Below are 24,784 nucleotides of genomic sequence, written 5' to 3' on the forward strand. Positions count from 1 at the left end.
TGTGTATTTGATTAAGCCTGTTTGCAAACAATGCTTATTTGCAGTCATTCTGTCTGGTAATGAGAAAACGGTTAGATTAACACTGAAATACTGCGCAAAATAAAATTAACATGCAAAATAGCTTATTCCACAGGAATAAACTAGGAGTGTAGATTATTGATAATGTCTTACAAATAGCAGTTTAGATCCTTTGTCATTGCGCATTAAAGGATCCTCCACAGTCCTTGACTGAGATCAGGTCAGTTCTTGTGCACCGCTACAAATACCTTTGCTTAAAAGCCCAGTATGTTTCTGAAAATGCACTCTGATTTCCCAGCACTGAATGGAAGTCTTGTTTTATCTGTATAATTTTACAGCAGTGAGTCACTGTGCAGTGCACTCAGAAGAGGGCCAGAAGATGATCTTTAGTGAGTATGCCAGTCCCCCAAGTGGTTCAGCATGTTAAGAGTCTGAAGCAGCTCTGGTTGGAGGGGATTCATGGATACTTCAGAAGAAAATAGCACAGACTTTTTTTTTTTTAACAAATGCATGCAGCCATGTCACCTAACAAAAAAAATAAACAACAAACAAAGATAATTTGTTATTCTTCAAAGGCTGTCCAATATGCATGTTATATACCACATCCTGCAGTGTGTTGTTAGCAGATCTGTGCAGTGTCACTGGCAGCTGTAAGTGTTGTTTACCTGATCTCTGGGTTGCCGTGACGTATAACCTGAGACAGCAGCTCAGAGGTTTGTTGGAAGCAGCGACTCAGCTCGTCCAGCTTCTGCTCCATGGAGAGGATTCGCTGCTCCAGCTCCCGATAGGAGTTATTCCAGCTGGCACTGAGGTCGCACATAATCATCTGCATCTGTTGAAATCCACCACACAATACAAATATTTTGACTTTGAAAAAAGAAACACTTGGGAGTTCAAACTAGAACCAAAATCCTAAGTTTACTAAATTCTGCACAGACATATTTTAAAGTATGTTGCAGACTCTGTGTGGATTACTGACTGATTGACAATAATATTGAGAAGGTCAGGAAAAAAAAAAATTGGAGCTCCTTTGCTTTGTTTTAAGCTGTTTGTTTTTATGCTGCAGCTCAGCTGCATTCAGTCAGTAAGCAAGAGTAGAATGCTACACTGTAACTGATTGCTGTGGTCACTTGACTGATTATAAAGCGACCATAGCATGGTTTACTTTTGAGCAAAGCGCTTAACAAAACTGGGCCTTTTTTCATATAATTGCACCAATTACAGTACACCAACATTACTTTTGTGACTCATTGGATAACGTCTTATTAATGTACTTTTTCCTCGTGGAAACTTTTTCTTTGCCTGTTCATTTTGAATGGATTAAAATTTCATTGCCCACATTTTGTATATACATTTATTCACTGTATCTTTAAAAAAAAATCAGTAAAAAAAACAAAAAAAAACAGCACACTCACCGGTCACTGTATTAGGTACACCTTGCTAGTACATGGCTGGAACCCCTTTGGCCTTCAGAACAGCCTCAGTTCTTTGTGGCATAGATTCAACACAGTGCTGGAAACATTTCTCAGAGATTTTGCTCCATATTGACATGAATAAAGCAGATTTTTGGACTGCAGATCCATGATGTATAGCTCCCCTTACACCAGATCCCAAAGGCGCTAAATCTATTGACTATGGAGGCGATTTTTTCCAATGTCCAGTCTTCCAGCATCAAACTTTGGTGTAGACCCAGTTTCCTGTTCTTAGCTGAGAAGAGTGACACCTGGTCTTCTGCTGCTGTAGCCCATCTGCCCCTTCATGTTCAACATGTTGTGCTTTCAGAGATGCTCTTCTGCATACCTTGGTTGTAAAGTGGTTATTTGAGTTACTTTTGCCTTCCTTTCAGCTCAAAGCAGTGTGGTTATTCCCCTCTGACACCAACAAGGCATTTGTGCCGCTTACTGGACAGTTCCTCTTTTTTGAAACTTTTGAAACTCTAGAGATGGTTGTGTGGGAAAATTCCAGCAGATCAGCAGTTTCTGAAATACTCAGACCAGCCTGTCTGGCACCAACAACCACACCACATTCAAAGTCACTTAAAATACCTTCCTTCCTCATTGTGATGATTGGTTTGAACTTCACCAGGTCATTTTAACCATGACTACATGCGTAAATAGATCGAGTTGTTGCCATGTGATTGGCTGATTAGAGATCTGAGTTAAAGAGCAATTGAACAGGTGTACCTAACATAGTGGCCAGTAAGTGTAAATAATTTACGTTTTTGGTATTCACATGCACAAAATTCCAGCAACAGCACTTATTTACCTTTGGGAGATCCACCATTTCACTGACATAATCTCTTAGTTTTCTTTGTTTAAGGCGTAAATGTCGAAATCTGCGAGGTAAAAACAAAAAGAGTTAAGTTTCCATCACAAATCATGGAAATGGAAACAAATCAAACGCTGTAGGGTGTTATTGCTTCAACATGAGTGCTGACACACAGATGAAACATTTTATTTTTGGACAATACAGAAGCCCTAATTTGAGGAATATTCTGACAATCAAATATTCTGCTACTCAACATTAAAGAGCCATGCTGAGTCTTTTTTTTTTAATGTTATAAAAGATTGCCAGAAGGTTTTTGACACAGATGTGGAAAAGGTCTCAATTTAGTAGCCTAAATGTATAATCCAGAAGTACCGCTAGCAAAGATACATGAAAACCAATTTTGCAATCAAGTAGCTTGCCAAAGAAGGTATTGCAGTCTCATTACAGTATACTGTTCTTAACCCTTAAGGTAAAGCTGTTCCTTCTTCTCATACTTTCCACACAGTGTTTAGTTATAATGGTTCAGAGCAGTAAGTATAAGCCCTCCTGACATATTCTCACACATGCAATGCTGTTGTCAGGATAATGGACCACATGATCGGTGCTCTGGACATCCTGTCTTGTGGAATCCACTTGATATTAAAAGAGATGCTTGCAGACACAATTCCTGGAGGAAAGAAAAATGTTTCTTTGCTCTTCTTCTTAAAAGTGTCTCGCAAAAAGCTTGTGAAATACTGTGAAATACTTAAAATAATCATTTTTTAAAAAGGTGCCATTTAATTATTTACTTGCCAGGAAGAACTTTGCATTGAATCCTGTAGAAAAACAGGGTTTACCCTTGTTCACACATGCCCTTTCCACATAAAAGAGGCAAACAAATCTAATTAGTAATCTAAATTAGCCTTTAAAATTGGTGAGTCTGTGGTTGAGCATGTTGACACTAAGTTAATGACTCATAAAATACACATGTAAGCACACAAACCACCACCCAAATACTGTACATCCCTCACCCACAAATGCACGCAGACACCTTGCCTGAAGGTATTATTTCGCGATACACTAACTCACACTCTGATGGCTTCCAGAAGGCATCTCTGGTGTTTTCTGTGCTCACCGCGGTTGCCCTTTGTCACGTTTGCGCGGTGAAGAAGCCAGCATTCTCTCAGTACATTAGCAGCAGCATGGCGGATCTGATAAAAGAAAAATCAGAACTGAGTGTTCAGAAATCCAGAAATGAGCAGAAACGTGACGACACATATAACGTCAATCAAACGTGGAAGACTGCTAAAAAAAAAAAAAGCTCATGCAGAGCTGCTAAGAACTTTTAGAGATTTTAGTACAGGAAGTAATAGCGTGAGTCGTCCAGGCCAGCTGATGAAATTCAGATAGCCTTTCCTGTTCCACCCTCTTTCACGATGATGCTGTTTTCAGATAGTGACTATTGTGGTCAGTTAGTCTTATATACAGATATCTATAAAAGAGGCAATAAAGGCTAAACTTGGATCTTGAAATTTCTAGATTTTTCCTACCCCCCCCCCCCCCCCCTTTTTTTGTTGCAATTTTCTCTTTAATTCTATTTGTGTCTGTTTACCTTCCTGCCCAAATCACTGTAACTGCCCTATGATGATGTCACTATGACCTTGTTGTGAGGGTTATTAATAGAGGTTGTCAGTGTTTGCATCCAGATGTCTTCCCTTGTTCCCATCAGTGTAAATCTGGCCTGCACCACTAAGCTCAGCAGGATGCATGCACACGCGCGCACGCAAACCAAAACAACCGAAAGCGAGGCATAAAGATGCATCTTGTGACAGGATGCAGCCACCAGGAGAAAGGAAATGGTTGTATCCTCCAAAAGCAGTGCATCTACTTCAGTCAGACTTTGCTACTCAGTTTGGTGAGGAGCTGCACCGTCTGACACAAAACACAGAGTCAAACCAAGACTGCATTAGCTGTCAGTCATTACGCATTACTCTTACTATGAGACTGACAGTGTTTTCTTGTAAACTTCCCTTCTTCCCATCAATAAGCAAACACTCAAAACTTGTCCACACTCCTCTACTAGCCACTTTCAGCCACGCTTACAAACACACGCGTAAGCAGTTTCCTGCCCAATGCCGCACAGGCCTGAAGTGACACAAGTTTCTTTCCTGACAGACATAAGATTATTTCCTCTGTTTGACGCCTTGAAAAGGCTATAAAGAGTCTGGCAGATTTCATCTTCCATCTCTCTTCCCACACTAACCAAAGCATGCATGCAACATGGAAAGCAGTGACTCATCCATCCTGACATCTCTATCCGTTTTATCATGTTTCTTGTTTGCTTTACAACACTGCAGCTACCGCTGATGGGGGGGGTGACTGACTGTTACAACATGTTTATATATGGGGGTTTATTGCTACAAAATAAGAGCCACTGTTTATGAGAACTTTCAAATATATTTGGTAGATTTTGCTCACAAAAGTGATGCATATGCACTGTAATTAAGATTAGAAGAAAATACTCAAATTCTACTTTATTGTGGCTTCCTTTTTATTGATCAGAATACCAAGTACACAAAGCATACCAAAGTGTATTAGTTTGTTATATTACTGCTGTGTGGCAATGCAGTACAGAGTTCCAATTACTCTGTGCTTACAGCTGCATTACCACACATTGTTCCACTGACTCTGACAACAACAAACACAGACATGATGTTCATGTTCAGTTAAATAGTTTTCAAATTTGCATGCTGATTCTCATGTGAGAATGAATGGAAACAGGAAAGGTGCATTTAAAAAAAAAAAAATCTCAAACCAGACAAAGCAGTGCACCTACTTCATGTAGCCCAAAGGATATATGATTTGTAGAGAAAGGGCCTAAACAAGCAAAACCACAGGTATCAGTAGCAGAATAACAAGCAGCAAAAGGCCCATGCTTTCAAATGTCACATGTCCAATTATGGAATATTTCAAATGGATGCAAAGAAAAATTGAAAACTTGATAAAAAGGCATGCTGGTTTATTGCTGTAAGTGTGTTTATACAGGTCTGCAGAAATGTAGTTCTGTATGCTCTTACCCTTTTTGAAATCTGGATATCCATCATGAAGAAGTGCACATGTTTCTCTCCTTTATTCAGCGCCAGCTTCTCTGTAACAATTGCAACCAGCATGGCGGTGCAGGCAACGCCCTAAAACACACACAGCTCTTAGCTTGGCTTCTGTCTCTTTAATAGAGCCTCAGCAATTATGTATGACTGATCCAGAATGCTGAAACAAAACTGATGTAAACTTGTTAGCCTGAATTTGCAAGTCGAGGTCCTTGGCAGTGGCCGGTGCATCTTTTGCTCCTTTATTACCCTCTGAGGAAAGAACTTATTCATAAAACTCAGTGTTGATCCTCGTACTTCAGATGGTTTCATCTAATAACTGAAAACTATATTTACACAAAAAGTTCAATGCTTAGACAGGCCTCAGTGGCACTAAAATAGTGTGGGTTTCCTCTGAGAATAGCTTTTTGCTATTCCTGGATAGGGAACAACTGAATGATGGTGAATATTCAAATGGGTCTCAAAACAAAACACATCCACATCTATAAAAAGATGCATCAATGGAGACATAGATAAAACACTGCACTCATATCCATTATGGACAAATATAAAAGTTTAACACTTTTTACCTGTTTTCCACTTTTCAGCTTGCATTAGAAAGAGAGAGAGAAAGAAAGAAGGGAGAGAAAGACCAAGAATGAGCAATTAAGCTTGAGCCAGAGTTTTGAAAGATATATTTATCCTTCATTCCACCAGCCACATAATATCTATCATTACATCGTCTGCTAAACCTGGGAGGTACAAACTCTTTCCTTGGATCCATCCACACACAGTGATGGGAGGCAAACAGTGGTGTCAACCCCTTAACACAGCTGCAAATTGAGTTATGGCTGGAGAGAAGCCAAAGTGCTGAACATTGAGGCTTTCAGCCATATTACAGGTGTGAGTATCACCCCAGATTCTAGCTCCCAGAGCTGCCCTGATGGGAGTAGGAAATCTATTTTTTTTCCAAACCCTGGGCACAGGTTGGCACACCCTCCTGTTGCAGTGGTGCCAAAGGCAATAAACCACCTAAAATAGATATGGTGGAAAGTTTTGCCTTATTGGGGGGTGGGGGTGGGGGGGTTCCATGAAAACAAGGGAGATGGAGAAAGAAAGAGGGAAAGACTGGGAGGACTGTTTTCCACTCTGTCACTGAGGTGTCTAAACCAGACTTGTGCCCACAACCAGAGCCATGGCTGAGATTCTTATCTGCTTGTACCAGAATTCAAGGCAGCAGCAAAAATATGTTGCCATTTCAAACACAGAGCCACTCCTCGCTTCCCCTCGCTTGAGCTTGCCGCCACAATTTTATTTTTATTGTTGCATTAACCTGAAAACTAAAATATGAACTTCTTAAAAAAACAAAAAAAACACCTTACTTTAAGAGGTTCATATTTGTGGGGTTTTTGTTTTGGGTTTTTTTTTGCTTTTGTTTTTGTTTTTTGCTCCTTTACACAGCATGATTTAAAAAAAACAAAAACAAAAACTTTGAACCTCACTGTAATTCTCTACCTCGCTTCCTCTTGTAGCCACTATGGCACACTCAGCAGAACCATCACACTTCACACAGATCTTTGTGCAAACTGCACAGGGTACACTGCATGCTGACAGCTTCCCTCCCTCGGTCTTTTCATGTGAGTGCCTGGTAATATCAAGGTCTTGCAGAAGTACACTCTGTCAACTTACAGCTGCGATCTAAATCACACACACAAGGGAAGGCATTCAGGCAAGAAGAAATTAATGTATCCAAGATAACTAGTGGAACAGTACAGAATAGGCTGGACTGCAAACAGCAGAGAAGTGAACTGAAACAAACTCAACTGACCTGAAATGAAATAGGAAAAATTAAATAGGAAAATGGAGGAAGAGTTGTTGCAGTGGAACAGAAGAGAATGAAACACACCAGAGATGATGCTGTGGAACACTATGCAACAGAACATAAAGCATGAGAAAGTAGAATGAAGCAGAACAAATCATAATAAAACATAATAAAATATAGCCAAAGAGAACAGATGAAATAGATCAGAACGGAAGAATTAAATAAACTGGCAAAAAAAAAAAAAAAAAAAATAACCATAATGAAATATGACACAAATGGGAAGAAAATGGAACAAAGATGAGGGAAAATTTGACCTATACAGAGAGAACAGGGCATGAAAAAGGACATGACAGAACCTCTTGTTTTGTGCGTTATTGTGTTTTTGTGCTCAAAAGTATGTCAGGTTGTTTCAGTGGTAACAAAGACAAGCAGGACAGAGAGAAAACAACCTCCACTCCCTGTGCCTATCAAGCCAAGTGTTTTTTTGCTTTCTTTTACCTCACAACTACATTTAGAAGATAACTATTGGTACAATGAGACAATTTTTGTCATTTTGTCTCTGTACACCGCCACAGTGGACTTCAAACAATAAAGATGTGACTGAAGTGCAGACTTTCAGCTCTAATTAAAGGAGTTTAACAAAAGTATTACTTTAAGGAATTTTGGAATTACAGCCATTTTTATACACTGTCCCCCATTTTCAGAGGCTCAAAAGTAATTGGAAAATTGGATCCCAAGCAGTTTCATGGTCATGTTAGGTCTTTTTCCTTGTTATTCCACAACAAAATAAGCAGATAAAAGATCTGGAGTTGATTATAAGTCTTGAATTTGCATTTGGTGAATGCTTCCTGCAACTCTAAATATGAGGTCCATACAGCTGATGGAAGTCAAAAACAAATTAAACTTATCAGGGAGAGATAACAGAAGCTACAAAAGTGGCCAAGTCCACATTCTGGTACATTCTTAAAAAGAAGGAATGACTTTTCCTCGGTTTAGAAAATCCCCTTCTCAGAAACTAGAACACTCCTCAGGAGGCAGGCATTGTCAGGGTCTACATTCAAGAGACACCTGAATGCAGAGGCTTTACAACAAAATGGAATCTCTCTGCTCAGATTCAGCCAAACACTGAAAAACTGATCCAACAGCATCCACAGTGCAGATGGATGATGACCCAAAATATGCCGCAAAAGCTACACAAGAGTTCCTCGAGGCAAAGAAATGAGATATTCTTCAATGGCCAAGACAGTCACCTTATTTCAACCCAACAGAGCAGGTTTTCAGTGACTAAAGATCAAAGGCAGAAAGTCCCACAAACAAGCAGCACCTGAAGGTGGCTGCATTAATCTCAAAGGAGGAAGCCCGGTGTTTGGTGATGTCCATGGGTTCTAGACTATGTGTATGAGTATATGACCTGTGTGTGTGTGTGTGTGTGTGTGTGTGTGTGTGTGTGTGTGTGTGTGTGTGTGTGTGTGTGTGAGAGTGTGAGCGGCACCTTTGGCTAAGGAGGCTTCAGGAAATTAAGCCAAAGCTTGAAATCTGTATATATATATTTTTTTACCAATCCTGATTTTTAAAAAGTTGAAGGCACTGACTGTGTGTGTGTGGACAGCAGGGGCTGGGTCTGTGGCCTGCTGAGCCTTGGCACCTGTGGGACACGGTTGTGAAGGATGTGAGTCACCCCTCCCTATCACACCCGCTGCTCCCCAGTGGTCACCACTGCCGCCCCTGGGGTGTGGGTGCCCGTGGGTCCCGGGGTTCATGGCTGGATGTCTTGGTGTGGCTCTTGGCCCGCTCCCTTGGCGGTTGTGGCCTCTTTGGCGTGGAGGGGGGCTCTGCCGGATGTTTGGCGGCTGGCAGGCACCTGGGGCCTCGGGGCCACATTCTTGACTCATGCGGGGGGTGGCGGCCTATGGGGGGTGGGGGTGGGGGGCTGCTCATTGCCTCTGGCTCTCTGGACTCTTGCCCTTTGACCGTGGGGGCTCCGTCTGGGGTCTCCCTCTTACCTCCTCTGGGTTGTGCGTGCAGTTGCCATCGGGATGTGTGGCCTCCTGTCTTCTGAGCTCTGAGTGGGCCATGGATAGACCGGGTCCCCTGGGTCCTTCCCTGTTTGCCACTAGATCGGGGGGGCGTGGTTGCAGTTTTTTGCCCTCATTGGTGAGTACATTCCATGACAGAAGCACATACACACATTATTGCAAGCAACAGCAAGACTGTGTCTATGTGTGTATATGTATATGCATGTGTACAGATATGTGGATATGTGTATGTATGTATGTATGTATGTATGTATATCGTTCTTTGATTATTTTTTTCTCCCCTTTGTTGTTTTTTCTTTGTTTCTTTTCTCTTTCTCACTCTTTTTCTTACCCCTTCCTTTCTACCTGTCAGGCCTGGCATAAATAAATAAAATTGAACTAAAATACAAACATTAACAAGACTAGCCTATTAAAAACTTATAGAGCTGTTCTTGTAAAACCAAATATGTTTGGTACACCAGAGCATTCGGATCATCATTCCAATTGTGAAAACTGCCAGACATGACAGGCTTAAAAAAAAAAAAAAAAGAAAAAAGAAAGACAGTCCTTAGATTTAAAATTATGTTGGTTTGTCCAGTTACTTTTATACCTCTGATAATGGGAGACCGTGTATATAAATTGCTGTAATTTCAAAGCAGTTAATGTAATACTTTTGTTAATCTGGAATTAAAGCTGAAAATATTCATGTTTGTCTTTGTCCAAATACTTTTGTACCTAATTTTCTGATGCAAGGCCAAAGCAACCATTTGATAAAATAGCATAAATGTCCTCAACAAGCATTGTGCGTTTCATTATTTCAGTATGCTCTTTGTTGCTATGTTTTAAGCGTTGTATATTCCATAAAGAATCGAAAATAATTTTTGATACTACAATTTCTCAACAATCAAATCAGCTCTTTTACCATGACTCCAGTGAAGAGGCACACAGCCCTGCCACAGCTGGTTTTGGGTGCCACGTCCCCATAGCCGACTGTCAGGAAGGTGATGGCTATGAGCCACAGCGCTGTGTCCATGTGGCCTGTTGGTTCTTCGGACTGCCTGCAAGGGAGGAAAATGCAGGAGTGAGACAGACATGTACTGAAACTTTTATGAGCCTTGATATGAACAAAAACAAATGTTTTGGTCACATTAAAAAAAAAAAAGAACTTTGGTGTGACCTCCATAACCTCCCAACCTTCCTGTATCACACATCATAACCATTCACATGATCTGTAGCAATACTAACAATAAATGAAATATAATTATTTTTAATCTCAGTGTTTCTGTGATACGGCTGTGATTTCCAACCATTTTTTTAATTAAAGTAAAAATTTAAAGTAAAAATTGAATTAAGTAATTCAGTATATATTACAAAGCACATTCTCAGGGAGCATTCTGCCTGAGTACCACTTCATGAGTACTGTCTCTGTGACTGCTCTATTCACACCAAATTAATCATTAATTTATAGTAAATTACTTTATTTCATGGAGAACTTTTTTCTCCATACAGTAGGAGATATAAATATCCTCTAAAGTGTATGTGCCACATGAAACATGATTACTGAATATGTTTTAATGAAATGTTCAGGAACATTTATTGTTTGCTCAATATTACAAAGTAAATTAAACACCTAACAAATTAATTGATGCCAAACTCAAGAAAAAATTTGTCTTGAAACAGTCTTGTTAATGAATTTGTGACATTGTCATTAATGACCTAATGTAAGCAGTGTATAAGCAGCATCACAAAATCTCACATGGAAGACTTTTTTTTTTTAATCTATTTTATTTTATTTTATTTTACTTGTATGCATTAGTCATCTAATCCTTATCAAGAAAAGCCCAAGTAGCAGCTGCTCATTCTGTTTAATATGAGTCTAATCCAAAACCCTGTTCCTGGACACAGTTACAGCAGATATCACTTCTTATATTTAACTATTTCTGTAAGTCAGCCTATACAATTAAGTGATAACTTGATGCATAATCTGTGACTCCTCATGACATTCTGGAATGCTTCGTTTTGTTCGTTCATGTCTGAAACACAGTGTGTTTGATAAAGGTGTGGTCTGCTAATCAAACTGCCCTATCAGCGCTGATGTTTTATAGCACTCAGGGATTCAGGAACCAGGTACTAGTATAAACTTGTGAAACATTAAAAGAAACATTAAGTGCCCGTCTGGCTTTCGGAGGTAGTAATCAACTAACACAGAAAATGACTGCTTGAACAGTTGAGTGTTGAAAGGTTTTTTGAAATTATCAGCTATCAGTCATAAGCTCTCTAATTACTTCTGATAAATCAAAACATACGAGAAAGAGAGAAAGAAAAACTGAAGATGAAACCTCCCATCAAGGTTCAAGTGAACAAATGACCTCACACTGTTCAAACAGCAGGGCAGACTGCAGAGGATCAGGCTGACATTTAGCTGGAAGACGTTAAAGAGACTTTAGTTAGAGCAACAAAATAAAAGAGGAGGATTATTAAATCATTTACTGGAAATCCATTTTAAACAAGAAAGTCAAACTGCCCACCAGCGTTTGAAGAGGAATGTTAAACTGCCATGCATTTCTGCTTTCTGGTGTATAATGGCCGATTGACATTTGGGCAAAGATGATAGACAGAGCAATAAGGTGTATGAGTAGTCTACTCTAAAATTTAAAACCTTTTTCATTTTTTTAATTAGAACACTTTCATTTTCTCACCTACATTGTTTTGCTTCATGGCTGCAGGCAAACACATATTCTCTCAATTTCTAAATGTGAATGTGTGAAAATGAAACACCTGATGATAATTAAAACCGACTTGCATTCCTCAAGTGACTTTTTTATTGTGTTGTCTTCAGGTAAGACTTGTTGAACAGGGCTAGCCCTGTTACAACATAAATATAAATATAATATGACACTGCTTGTCTATGTCAATGCATTATTGAATCAGGTGTTCCTCACCCACATCCCCTTTATTACTGTATAGTTTTTGTTTTGGGAAATTATTGTACTATTACCATTATATTCAAAATATATAGAAAATCTATATACATAAATATATACAGAGTATTTTTTGTCTTTATTGGCCCTTTTTTTGCTATGCACAAGAATTATAATGCCTGTACTACCCTGTATCAGTGCAAATGCCAAATCAATCTAATGCAAATCTGAATCAATATGATTACACACAGTTGCAGTTGTCCTTCATACCTCTCACACAGAGTAAGCATCCAGGACACAGTGAGCCAGAAGAAGAGGATGAAGGCTAGCAGCGTGCGTGCTGGGTGTTTGTTCATCAGTACCTTGAGAACAAAGCGAAAGGTGAAGTTGATATTGTTGAGTGAGCCTATGCTCCTGTAGGAAGCACTCAGCAGCACTTTGCTGTGCAGCAAGATGGCTCTGTGCACCAAGTACAAACGGAGGAACATCAGCACTGATAATAGCAGCTCCATGTTCATCAGGGCTTCGCTGTGGTGGCTGGAAGCACAGAGTGGAGATGGAGTGGGAACAGTGGAAGAGGAGTTCATGTGGAGGCCTACCCCCCAGTATGATCCAACAGGATGGATTGCACAAACCAGCAGCTCCAGGGTGATGACAATAACCCTGTGGCTGGTCATGGCAATACGCCAGTCCACCTGGTTGTGGTCAGTGATGAACAGCTGAGAGACGAGGAAGGACAGTGAAGAGTGAAAATAGAAAGAAAAATTATCAAAGTGTAGCTGGGGATGTAAAACAGTAACATTACAGTTGCATCTTTCTATCATTCTGTGGTATATAATATGCAAATATGATATAATAAATGAGATCAGCTTTCACTGGCTTCACCTCCCATTTGCCTATAATATTTGTTAATGACATTAACAAAATGCTTTCATTTCTTTGATGCATTTTCAGCTATATGACTTCCATTTATATTCATCTCATCACTAAAGTCACAATAGAAAAAAATGAAGTAAGTTGTTATAAAGAATAAAATCCTTATTTTAAAGGTTACACAAAGTATAATCTCATTACATGGATTACTAAGATATGCATACTCTGCATTACAAGCAGGAAAGGTTGCAAGTATACGATAGCCGGGGTGCGCTAAAGAGAAATGATAAGAAAATTATTTTTGAACATCTGAAGATTTGAATCAGAGACATGTGGCAGAAACTTTTGAGATAAACTATAACTGTGTATTAATATTTAGGGAAGTCACCTGCTTTCCCTTCTTCAATCTACGGTTTGATTTAGTTCAAGAAAGTAAAACAATTTTAGCAGTAACATTCCTAGAGCTTCTTCCTTTACCATGCCATTTATCATTACTTTTTCTTACTCCCCTCATAGAGACACTTTTGAGACAGTTTGAATGATTTAGTCTGTCACTTCTGACACCAGTTACACCATGCATCATTGCACACTGCCTCTATTTCAGTCCCCACCCTAAGCCTGCCCTTCCTTATCTCCTCTACACACTTGGACCCTTTAATATCAGATACACAAAACTTGTGACGAAACTAAACACTCTGTAGGTAAGAATCCAAACCCAGCAGACAAAACAGATGAAAAAGACTGCAAATTCACACAGTTCTTTCTGCATTTGTAGTTATTTCCTTTCTTGAAAATGCATGCTGTGACTGTATGAGAGGGGAAATGAAAAAATATTTACTGTGTTTCATTTCAATCAAATTTCTTCATGTATATTAAATTCCCACACAACGGCAGCAAGCCATGTGGACTGGAAAAACATTACAGCTGCAATATTGTGCATGCGTTTTTGGGCTGAGGCTTTCATCTGAGTTTTTTGTACATATAGCAAACATTACACAGATAATCAGTGTTGAGGCTACCAGCAGTGGATTGTGAGGTGCAGGTATCTCTAAGAAAGTGCAATTCAAATCAAGCTAACGTGGAGCAAATGTTACTAGCATAATAAGTTATGAAAAAGAAAAAAAAATGCAAAAGGTATACTCACCTGGATGTCCTTATAATGGAATGCTATTATGAGGATCAGAAGACACCCAGTGGACAGGCTGATGGAGCAGTTGATGATCAATGGAATGCTTGAATCCTGAGAAGGAAACAGAACCAAGAGTGATTAAATATAACAGGTCTGCTGTAATGTGATGTCTTTTTATGTTTTCAAATATCAAGGCTTTATATTGCTCAAGAACTGAATAGCTTCTCATGCCTACAGTGGCACTGACATGAGTAAAAAGACTTGTATAAAATAAAAATCAAGTGCTTGATCAAATGCTTATTGTATCTTCCCAAGCTCTAGCAATTCATTTTTGTCCTCTGTGGAGGGCATGAGCCTGAGAACCTCTACCTCACGCACCATTTATGCAACCTATATGAGTCCTATTGTACTGTCAAGGAGATTTCCTGGGCTACTGATTTTCTACTGATGCAAGGAATTGAACATGATTTATTGATATACAGAATTAAATTAAGCTATTTGGCAATTAGGCTCCCATGGCCCATCATAGCAGAATGGAACCAGAGTGGTGATAGAGCAGCACCCCTGAAGTCTAGATGCTAGGGGTGGTGAAGATAAAGATGGAGGCTTGGATGGAGCACTGAGTGACTTGTGTGAGATTGAGATGGAGAGGAGGTGAGTTGCATGAATGAGTCAGCAAGGGAGAATGACAGGTAAGCAGTGAGGTGTGACGTATGCAGCGTGGAGGCTGATTGGCTTGAAGAAGGTGGGCGGGCAGAAAAATGATTGGACTAGAGTATTGATGTCAGCTTTAGGTATCACAGCGTGGGAAAGTGAAAATGATATGAAGAACAGACCAGCAGCCAAACACCCAGGAAAGGAGAAAGATGAGTGATTACAGATCTTCATTTGTGGGGATTGGGCTAACAAAGCACATGGACTTACTTTTCAAAATAATGTGTTTTGCAGATTTCACATTTTACGGCCACAACTGAGGTTAAGTGATTTTTTATTGCACTTATTATGATTCTATTGCTAAAAAAACAAACTGTTTCTTCAATTTGAGAGTCTTAACATTGATTTAGTAGGATTTCATAAATGTACAGTAATTTTACCGCTTCCAAAACAAAACTTTTTTTCAGTGTCCTTTGTAATGGACAGCACTACCTCACATTTTCAACCAATGTCCATACTTCAGGAAACAGAGGGCAGCTTAAGGCAGAAAGGAATTTACTCAAAATTATAGAAGGGGCATCAGTCTTACTGCTGCCAAACATTAGAGCAGAAAGGTGAAAGCTCAAAAGGAAGACTTTTTAGTTGAATTCACACACACATGCACATGCATGCACGCACGCACACACACACCAGCTAAGTTTCTTCTTTTTACCTTGTTAATTTCACTGAATGTACTGATTCCTTGTTATTGACAATTCAATAAGTCGAGACAGATTCTTCAAGATTAGGCAGTCCATCAAAGTAACAAATGAGCTTGATGTCTCTGATAAGGGGAAAAAGAATAAAGCCCTCTGGAAGGCGACAACTCTTTTAAACAGAATGCAACAAGGCTGCTTCAGTCTGCTGCAGGCCAGTGTCCTATACAGCAGATGAAAAACCAAGTCCCACAACTTCAGAGCCCTAGCTTACGAAATACTTCTTTCCTGTAATCAACTTTGGGTGTCATCATTTTATCCCCAATCATGCTCCTCAAAAGCTGGTATGTCCTTCTCTGGGCTGTCACCTTCCTGCCCTACTGTCTGGTCCTCCTCCACCTCATCTACTGAGAGCACTAACTGTGACTCCCCTTCCACTGTTCTAAGTAAAATCCTTTTTTCCACCAATCAGCCCTCTGTCATACCATCCATGATTACTTTTAGTGTCTAACCTGTTTTAATATTCATAAAATAAAAATAAATTCACACAAAAATGAAGCAACATCATTAAATTACATCACATCATTTTTTTTGGGGGGGGGGGGGGGGGGGGGGTTAATTGCTGTAACATGTTTCTTTCAACCACAATACTTAAATTATCTAAAAAGAAATCTAAATATCAAAACATTTTCTTCTGGGTCTCAATATTGAAGAAAAATGGCACAATAAAAGCTCTGAACAGACAGAAACTTTCTAACATATGGTTACTGTTAGCCAGTATGAGTTCCAGACTGTTAACACACTCCTCAGGTAGAGTCAAATTCTTCCATTTGCAGTAAAAAAGTTTGTCCTTGGTGCAGTCTGTATATTACATTTTTCACTTGATTTCAAAACCTAGGATCGGCCTTTTTCATCTAAGGAAAATTTGATCATATTGAGAGAATACACATCTTTGGTATTGGTCTACTTTTCAGAAATGGTTAATTTAATCCCTTGATCTTGTGACATTTTCTAGACTAAAGAGTTCATTGAAAAAAAAGGATAATCCATCCATCCATCCATCCATCCATCCATCCATCCATCCATCCATCCATCCATCCATCCATCCACTGAGCTCAGAGTTGCGAGGTCTGAAGTCTAGTACAAGATGAGAGGAGAAGGACATGTCACCAGTCTAGCACAGTGGAAAAAAATACAACCCCAATTCCAAAAACCCTGGGATGCTGCGTAAAATGTAAATAAAAACAGAATGCAATGATTTGCAAATCTAATAAACCCATATCTTATTCACAGTAGAACATAGGAAACATATCAAATATTTACACTGAGATAATGTACAATTTTAACAAAAACTAACGTGATTCTGAATTTGACAGCAACAAGATGTCTCAAAAAGTTGGGACAGAGCCATGTTTACCACTGTGTAGCATCCGCTCTTCTTTTAACAACTGTGTAAATGTCTGGGAACTGAGGAGGACAGCTGCTGAACTTTTGAGAGAAGAATGTTGGCCCATTCTTGTCTGATGGAGGATTCTAGCTGCTCAGCAGTTCTGGGTCTTCTTTGTCATATTTTTCATTTCACAATTCTCCAGATGTTTTCACTTGATGAAGGGTCTGGACTGCAAGCCATGCTGTTGTATTAGCTGCAGTATGCAGTTTAGCATTGCCTTGCTGAGCTATGCAAGGCCTTCCCTGATAAAAAGACAACCTGGATTTTACTCTAAAACCTGTATATACCTTTCAGCATTGATGGTTCCTTTCCAGATGTGCAAGCTGCCACATCCGTAGGTACTAATCAGAGATGCAGGCTTTTGAAAGGAGCACTGATAAAGAGCCATCCTCTTTAGTCCAGAGGATGAAGCATTCATGTCTTTGAAAAATAATTTGAAATTTCAATTTTTCTGACTACAGAACAGTTTTCCACTTTGACTCAGTCCATTTTAAATGAGCATGAGCCCAGAGAAGATGCAGGCATTTCTGGATAATGTTCACGTATGGCTTCTTCTTCACATCAACAGCTTTAACCTGGATTCGTGGCTGGGACGGTGATCTGGGATCACACACAGTGATTTCTGGAAGTGTTCCTGAACCCATGCATCGATCTCTTTGACAGAATCATGTCTTTTTATCAGATGCAGATTTTCGACTTTTTTCCTCATGCACAGAGATTTCTCCAGATTCTCAGAATCTTTTTGATATTGGGTACTTTAGAGATAGATGATGAGATAGTCAAAATCTTCAAAATTTTATGTTAATGTTGAATATTATTCAGAAATTGGTTGTAGACACTTTTAACTCTGCCCATCTTCTGAGAACACAATCATGTTACTGACCTCTTGCCAATTAATCCAATTAGTTGCAAAATGTTTTTGCAACTAATTAACTTTTTGTTTTTTTTTCACCCCCATCCCAAATTTTATGGGATGTGTTGCTACCATCAAATTTGAAATCCATCCATTTTCTTCCGCTTATCCGGGGCCGGGTCGCGGGGGCAGGAGCCTAAGCAGAGAAGCCCAGGCTTCCCTCTCCCCAGCCACCTCCACTAGCTCATCCAGAGGGACCCCAAGGCGTTCCCAGGCCAGCTGAGAGATATAATCCCTCCAGCGTGTCCTGGGTCTACCACGGGGCCTCTTCCCGGTGGGACATGCCCGGAACACCTCACCTAAGAGGAGGAGGCATCCTAATCAGATGCCCGAGCCACCTCAACTGGCTCCTTTCGATGTGGAGGAGCAGCGGCTCTACTCTGAGCCCCTCCCGGATGGCTGCACTCCTCACCTTATCTCTAAGGGAGAGGCCAGCCACCCTTCGAAGGAAACTCATTTCTGCCGCTTGTATTCGCGATCTTATTCTTTCGGTCACTACCCAAAGCTCGTGGCCATAGGTGAGGGTAGGAACGTATATCGACCAGTAAATCGAGAGCTTCGCTTTTACACTAAGCTCTCTCTTCACCACGACAGACCGGTGCAGCGTCCACATCACTGCAGAGGCAGCCCCGATCCGTCTGTCGATCTCCCGCTCCCTTCTCCCGTCACTCGTGAAAAAGACCCCGAGATACTTGAACTCCTCCACTTAAGGCAAGAACTCGTTCCTGAGCCAGAGAGAGCACTCCACCCTTTTCTGGCTGAGGACCATGGCCTCAGACTTAGAGGTGCTGATTCTCATACCGGCCGCTTCACACTCGGCTGCGAACCGTTCCACTGCGAGCTGGAGGCCACCCCCTGATGAAGCCAACAGAACCGCATCATCCGCAAAAAGCAGAGATGAGACTCTGAGGCCACAGAGGAAGAAGCCTTCCGCCACCTGGCTACGCCTAGAAATTCTGTCCATAAAAATTATGAACAGAATCAGTGACAAAGGGCAGCCCTGACGGAGTCCAACACCCACAGGAAACGAATCCGACTTATTACCGACTACATGGACCAAGCTCTCACTGTGGTTGTACAAAGACTGAATGGCCCGCAACAACGGGCCAGACACCCCATACTCCCGCAGGACCTCCCAAAGGACACCCCGAGGAACACGGTCGAATGCCTTCTCCAAGTCCACAAAGCACATGTAGACTGGTTGGGCAAACTCCCACGCACACTCGAATATCCTTGAGAGGATAAAGAGCTGGTCCAGCGTTCCGCGACCAGGTCGAAAACTGCATTGTTTCTCCTGAATCCGAGGTTCGACTAACGGACGGACCCTCCTTTCCAGCACCCTGGCATAGACCTTACCGGGGAGGCTGAGGAGTGTGATCCCCCGAAAGTTGGAGCACACCCTCAAATTTGAAATGAACTATGAATTGGAGTTGTAATCACAAAATATTCAAAAAGTATTTTAGTAAGTGCATTTTTAAGTGCCCCCTTGTTCAAAGATAAAAAACAAACAAACAAAAAACCCCCCACAAAAACCTACACTTTGTAGGAATAGCCACTTTGTTTGGATTTGTATATTATAGCCATCAGTCAAACACCTGCCTTCCATAAACAGCCCAGATGGGAGTAAAAATCAATACTAATTGAGACCTAACATGTTCAACTTACTTTTCTAAATTCAGATTAAAAGCACAAAACACTATCCACAACTACAAACTACAAAATACTAGCTTAATTACATATAGTTCACTACTACCTAACAATGGTAGCACCCTTATTACTCTGCATGATAATCAGTCGACCTCTCAAATCTGAAGTGTTCTCAGAAGTACATTAACCTCTTTTTTGTTTATGATAAAGCTATTCCCTTTCCATAAGATATTATCTTAAGCAATTTTTAGCTTTCTGTCATATTAGAGCACAACTGTAAGCTGCTAGTTGATTATTTCCAAAATGAGCTTCACATAATTTACAGCAATTACTCCTAATGAAAAAGGAATTACTGATTCTACAGTGAACTCCAAAAAATACATACAAAACCACTTAATTAAAGTAATATGTGCTCTTGTAATTAAATACTTTCCATTCCACAGAACCAACAGAGACTCAGATACTCACACCATGGTGCTTTGCTCCATCGTAAAACTGAGATGTATCACATGATGAATCAAAAACTAAATCACCTATACTTGTCTATAATGTTAAGTTACACATCAGTGCATGTGATGTATCAGTGGCAGTTTCTTGTCTTTTGTTTTTTTTTTTTTACAGGAACTGGAGTTTAATGTGGTTTTATAGACAAAAAGATAATTACAAACTTTCGAACTTGCAGAGGCTTGAGTGTGTAGGCGGTATGGTGTGACGTCCATTGGCAAGTTACATTGTTTTCCACAGTCTCTCCTGTAGCATCCACATCACGTCTGTGATTCATCCAGCACTAATTAGAAGACCCCACAAAAGCTTAACATTTCACCACACACCATAACACAGAGCTCAACAGCATGTTTCTAAAATTATTTCGGTAACATTTTCCTGTTTAACCTACTTTGGGTTAACCATCTTGGACAGATGAGGATCCAGTGTCACTAGAACAGGCCACCCAAGGTACAACAAACAATATTACGAAAAACAAAACAAAACACTATATCCAGTGCAATAGTCAGTGGTCTGGTTTGTGTTGTGTAATAAATAAATGCTTTCCAAAGTTACATATTTGACAGATTGCATGCATCTGACTTTAGTTTTTGAGTTTGGTTTGTCAGCCACACAACAGTAATGAAAATTAATGTTCATGTACATTCTTTGCAATAAATGTAAGCATAGGTTTACAAAGAAGTGGTGTAGTGGAAAAGACAGAGAATTTGTTATCACCCCATTTGTTATGTTTGTTAGATGATGTTAGAGATTTCTTGCTATGTTTTTATTACCACTCCATCCCATTTATAAAATTCCTGGTTGGTGACATATACCAAAATCCCTCTTTTATGCCATATGCCCATATGAGGCCGGAATATATTATTTAACAACAGAAAGCTTTAAAGGGGGGTCCAAACTGAGTGTGTCCAAACTACTGTAGGTGAAAAAATAGGACATTTGCAAACAAAAGAAAAAAATATCCAAGGGAATTCAACCAAATCTTATTCCAACTGTCCAATTTAAGGTTGCAGGCAACCATTCATGCCCTCATTTACACCTACAGTAAATTTATAAACAATTCAATTCAGTTTTATTTATATAGCGCCAAATCACAACAAACAGTCACCTCAAGGTGCTCAAGATAAAGACCATACAATAATACAGTCACCCAGTGGATGTCTTTGCACTGTGGGAGGAAACCAAAGTACCCAGAGAGACCATGCAAACTCCACACAGAAAGACCCCAGCCTGGATTTGAAGCCAGGACCTTCTTGCTATGTATGAGGCAACAGTGCTAACCACCACACTTCCAAAGGAAAACAGCAAAGCCCTCAATAAAATGCTTCTGTCATGAAGCTGCCACCTGTGCTTGAGCCCTACCTTATACTTTCCCAGCCTCAGGCTTACCTGCAGCTCATCTTGCTAATATACATATACTGTGCATCCATATTTAAAAAAAAAAAAATGCGATCTCCATCTCTTATCATCCTCTACTGCTCCTGTGTCGAAATTCCTTAGTTATGCAAACCTGTGTTCTCTATCAGCAGCTAATTCCCAGGTAATGCAAATTTATAACAGCAAAACAGGCAAAACAACTGCCAAAACACTGAACTCATCACTGCAAAATAATCAGTAAAAATTGATCATCTGATCAAAATTCAAATGAAATGGGAAAGTCGCAACATTTTTATCCCAGGCAAGCCTTTGTATGAGCTTTGTTTTGCTTCATATGCGCCAAAAGATTTCTCTGTTTGAGTTTTACTTATGTGCACGCGGGCCATGCAAGCCACATGTGTGGGTGTGCCGCAAGTAATACACATCCTGCTGTAAGAAAAGAAAAAAGCCAATTTTCATATCCTTAATGGCACATTGCATTAACGCTTAGAACTTTTTAAAAGAATAATGTGACTACATTTCAGTGGGTTATCAGTCCCGATGATGAAACCAACATTCAATACCAGGACTTTAACCTGCTTGGTACATCTAATGCTTTTTAACTAAATTTAAATATATTCTGTAAAGTAATGGCTGGTGAGAGCTGGTGAGAGCTGCTGTACTGACGGTCTGACCAAATGGTGTTTCCTGTATGGGACAACATCCAACAATCCATTTATGTTCAATCTGACCAGACTATCACCAACTGTGACTTTTCTTTGTGACCCTTAAGCCTGCCATCTCAGAATCACTCATACACACACAATAGTGACTAAATGCTCAATCTGTCCATCTCAGTGCATTGAAATATTTTCAAACTGTAAAGTCATTTCATTAAAAAGCAGCAGAAAAGATGACACAAGGTCACATCCAAGTCAAAGTGCACCCTCCTGGCACTAGCGCAACCAAAGTCAAGACAGAGAGACCATTAGACTGGCCTTGTGAACACTCTAATTATACACTAAATGATGTGGAAAGATCGCCTGAAGTACCGTTAACAATCATGCTGCAGGGGAAGAGGTGAAATGTGGAAAAATGTTCCATGAATAGCCTTGTTTTCGTGCATAACCGTGAAAAGGTTTACTTGAATATAACTTTATAGACAACTGTTAACTTTCATTGGGTGGCTCCAAATATTTGCAGCAGCATACATAAAAATGACTTTACAAATAAGTAATAATATTTGGCGCACTTCCAGCAGCTGCAAAAATGCTGTATTTCATTAAGCCAACTGTTATATGATCAAAAATCCTCCATGAATCCATGGTGCAGCTCCTATTCATGGCTTTGACATTGCATGGAGTAAAAAAGCATGAATCCTGGCATGGGTTATATAAGCTATGGTTAAATCAGAACTGAAGCCTCTCCAAAATAATATGCTTTTACTGCGGCGAAGAACACTTTTCCAGTGCATCAGCATTTCCATCATACCAAAGCTGATGCCTGCTGTTCGGAGCAGTCAAACAGCACCTGTTCTTGGTTCATATTTGTAAACTGAAATTTCAAAGTCATGTACATGTCAGTACATTTAATTTAAGCACCATAATTCTCCAGGTCCACCTCACTGAATGCATCAGGCATAGTGGTGTGCTTGGTGTGAGTGAGGCTCTCTGACAGTGTAATCAATCACTGACTTCACAGCATGGATGTGGTTTGATGTTCTGCAGCATGCATAATAACTTTTTTCCACATGTGGAACTGGCGTGAGCTCTAAGTCAGGGGAAGTCAGTAATTTGTTGATTGTGTAGACTGGCATTGTTATCCACTGAGATCTGCATGTTAATGTCATGAGTCTGTGCTACCAAATAGTCTGTCTGGAAATGAACTAACTAATCAATGGGTCAGGGAGGTTCAAAGCCCAGGTGCAGATTATGCTATTGTGCTACAAGAGGTTTGTGTTGCCTGATAATCAAGAAAACATTTAAATTCAGTTATGCACTGAAATATCCCTTGAATAGAAGCCAATCTAGGTGTGTATAAGTCCAAACCGTGTTCAGCTCTTGTAATAACACAATTAGTTAACAGAGTTGAGATGCTGCTTGCCAACTGCAGCGCAAGTCTTAACAGGCTTTAGTTCCACTGAATTATGCTGGAAACAAGGCTGCTATTTTGTTAATTTATCATTTGATTAGGAGTCCAAGGGCAAATAGTAATAATAGTGTGGCCAGCTGAGAACACAAAGTGAGCTTAATGTTACTGTTAAAGATTTGTCTGAGCAAAGGGGGACTAACTTTCCAGAGTAGATGCTAACATTTAAACGCGTTACAACTTGCGCAAAACATCAATATGTCGCACCTATTCAAGTGTGGATTTTAAGACTATTCACGTGAATCCATATAATACGAAAAGCAGGTGACACGATAGGGGACTATCGAATAAGGTTTTTTAGGTATTACATTTAATCTCAAATGTAAGTTGTTGATTTCGTCATGCAGGTCATATCTGAAAGACATTAGTGTGTTTTGTTTCTTAAACCTACCGGTTTATAAACATAGGGACGTATTTCAGCGTGGATTATCATGAGCAGTATCCCGAACAGAGCAGTGCCCAGAGCCCACGCGCACAGGCGCTTTTTATCCTCTAATAATAACTTTCTGTCTCGTAGTCGGTAAAGGTCGTCTCCCTCCATGTGAGTTGTCCGTTTCCCGGGAATTGTCAGCGGCACCGACACATCTGCGGAATCCCCACAGTTCCGACTGATCAGGCCATCGCAGTTTACATAGTCCACTTTGGAGTCCCCGTGCAGGCTGCGGTTTGTCATCTCCATCTCCAGAGCGCACGCGAGACGTCAGCCTGTTCCTCTCTCCCCGTGGTCGCCCTCCGCTGCCCCGTGTTACTCTCTCCCTTTTGCTTTCCTCCCCAACTGGGAAAGGCATAGTCTGATGGGAGAGTCGTGTAGCAGGCCCTTCTCACGTGCGTTGTAGCGGGTTTACCAAAAGTCTTGGTCTACAAACACCATCCAGCCCAATCGGCGTGGAGCGGTTACGCGCACTGATCACGTGCACCACACTACGTCTTTGCGGACTTTGTGCTCTTATTTGCATGCATTATTATTTTTAAGCGTGTGCGTCAGACTGATACACATATTCTTAGTGGAAGGGTGTATTGCATGAGTGTGGTGCGCTCTCAAAAAATAGTAACACTTCTTTGCGTTAAGATACTGGAAGGTTGCAAGTGCACTGAAATATGCTCTGTTATATATTTCTTCCTTTGATTTGGATCAGGTTGATCAGAAAACATGCAGTTGGAAGGGGAAAAATACCGCATATTGTTATTTTAATTCTGAGAACAAGCCACACCGTATTTTATTCACCGATCAAGAAAAGGAGTTTAATAAAAAAATAATAATAATTCAATCGTGTAACCTTATGCTTTTTATTCAAGATAAAGCACT

The 24,784-nt window shown here is 40.2% G+C and overlaps 1 protein-coding gene across 4 annotated transcripts; it reads right to left on the minus strand.

Annotated features, from left to right (window-relative positions):
* Positions 1 to 23: 23 nt before the first annotated feature.
* On the minus strand, positions 24 to 24,356 carry kcnn4 (potassium intermediate/small conductance calcium-activated channel, subfamily N, member 4). Of its 4 annotated transcripts, XM_030749870.1 has the most exons (10): positions 23,870 to 24,356; positions 14,127 to 14,222; positions 12,380 to 12,828; positions 10,111 to 10,246; positions 5,942 to 5,959; positions 5,343 to 5,453; positions 3,355 to 3,476; positions 2,284 to 2,353; positions 684 to 850; positions 24 to 543 (listed from the first exon to the last, which is right to left on the minus strand). In XM_030749870.1, exons 1-10 carry the CDS (start codon positions 24,155 to 24,157, stop codon positions 540 to 542), a joined length of 1,461 nt encoding a protein of 486 aa, XP_030605730.1. In that variant the 5' UTR covers positions 24,158 to 24,356; the 3' UTR covers positions 24 to 539. The 4 variants fall into 4 exon arrangements, with proteins under 4 accessions (XP_030605730.1, XP_030605732.1, XP_030605731.1 ...); XM_030749872.1 differs by lacking the exon at positions 5,942 to 5,959; XM_030749871.1 differs by lacking the exon at positions 24 to 543 and having other exon boundaries at positions 680 to 850.
* Between the last annotated feature and the right edge of the window lie 428 nt (positions 24,357 to 24,784).

This window comes from Archocentrus centrarchus, chromosome 16 (genome assembly GCF_007364275.1).
Source record: "Archocentrus centrarchus isolate MPI-CPG fArcCen1 chromosome 16, fArcCen1, whole genome shotgun sequence".
In the NCBI taxonomy this organism is placed as follows: domain Eukaryota; kingdom Metazoa; phylum Chordata; class Actinopteri; order Cichliformes; family Cichlidae; genus Archocentrus; species Archocentrus centrarchus.

Excerpts from the sequence above, each read along its gene's own strand:
- kcnn4 (XM_030749870.1), bottom strand. The coding sequence starts at position 24,157 with ATGGAGATGACAAACCGCAGCCTGCACGGGGACTCCAAAGTGGACTAT. Across the intron at positions 2,354-3,354 it reads CTTCTGGAAGCCATCAGAGT|ATTTCGACATTTACGCCTTA; the intron begins GTGAGTTAGTGT and ends TTTACCTCGCAG. Across the intron at positions 851-2,283 it reads AAATGGTGGATCTCCCAAAG|ATGCAGATGATTATGTGCGA; the intron begins GTAAATAAGTGC and ends GGATTTCAACAG.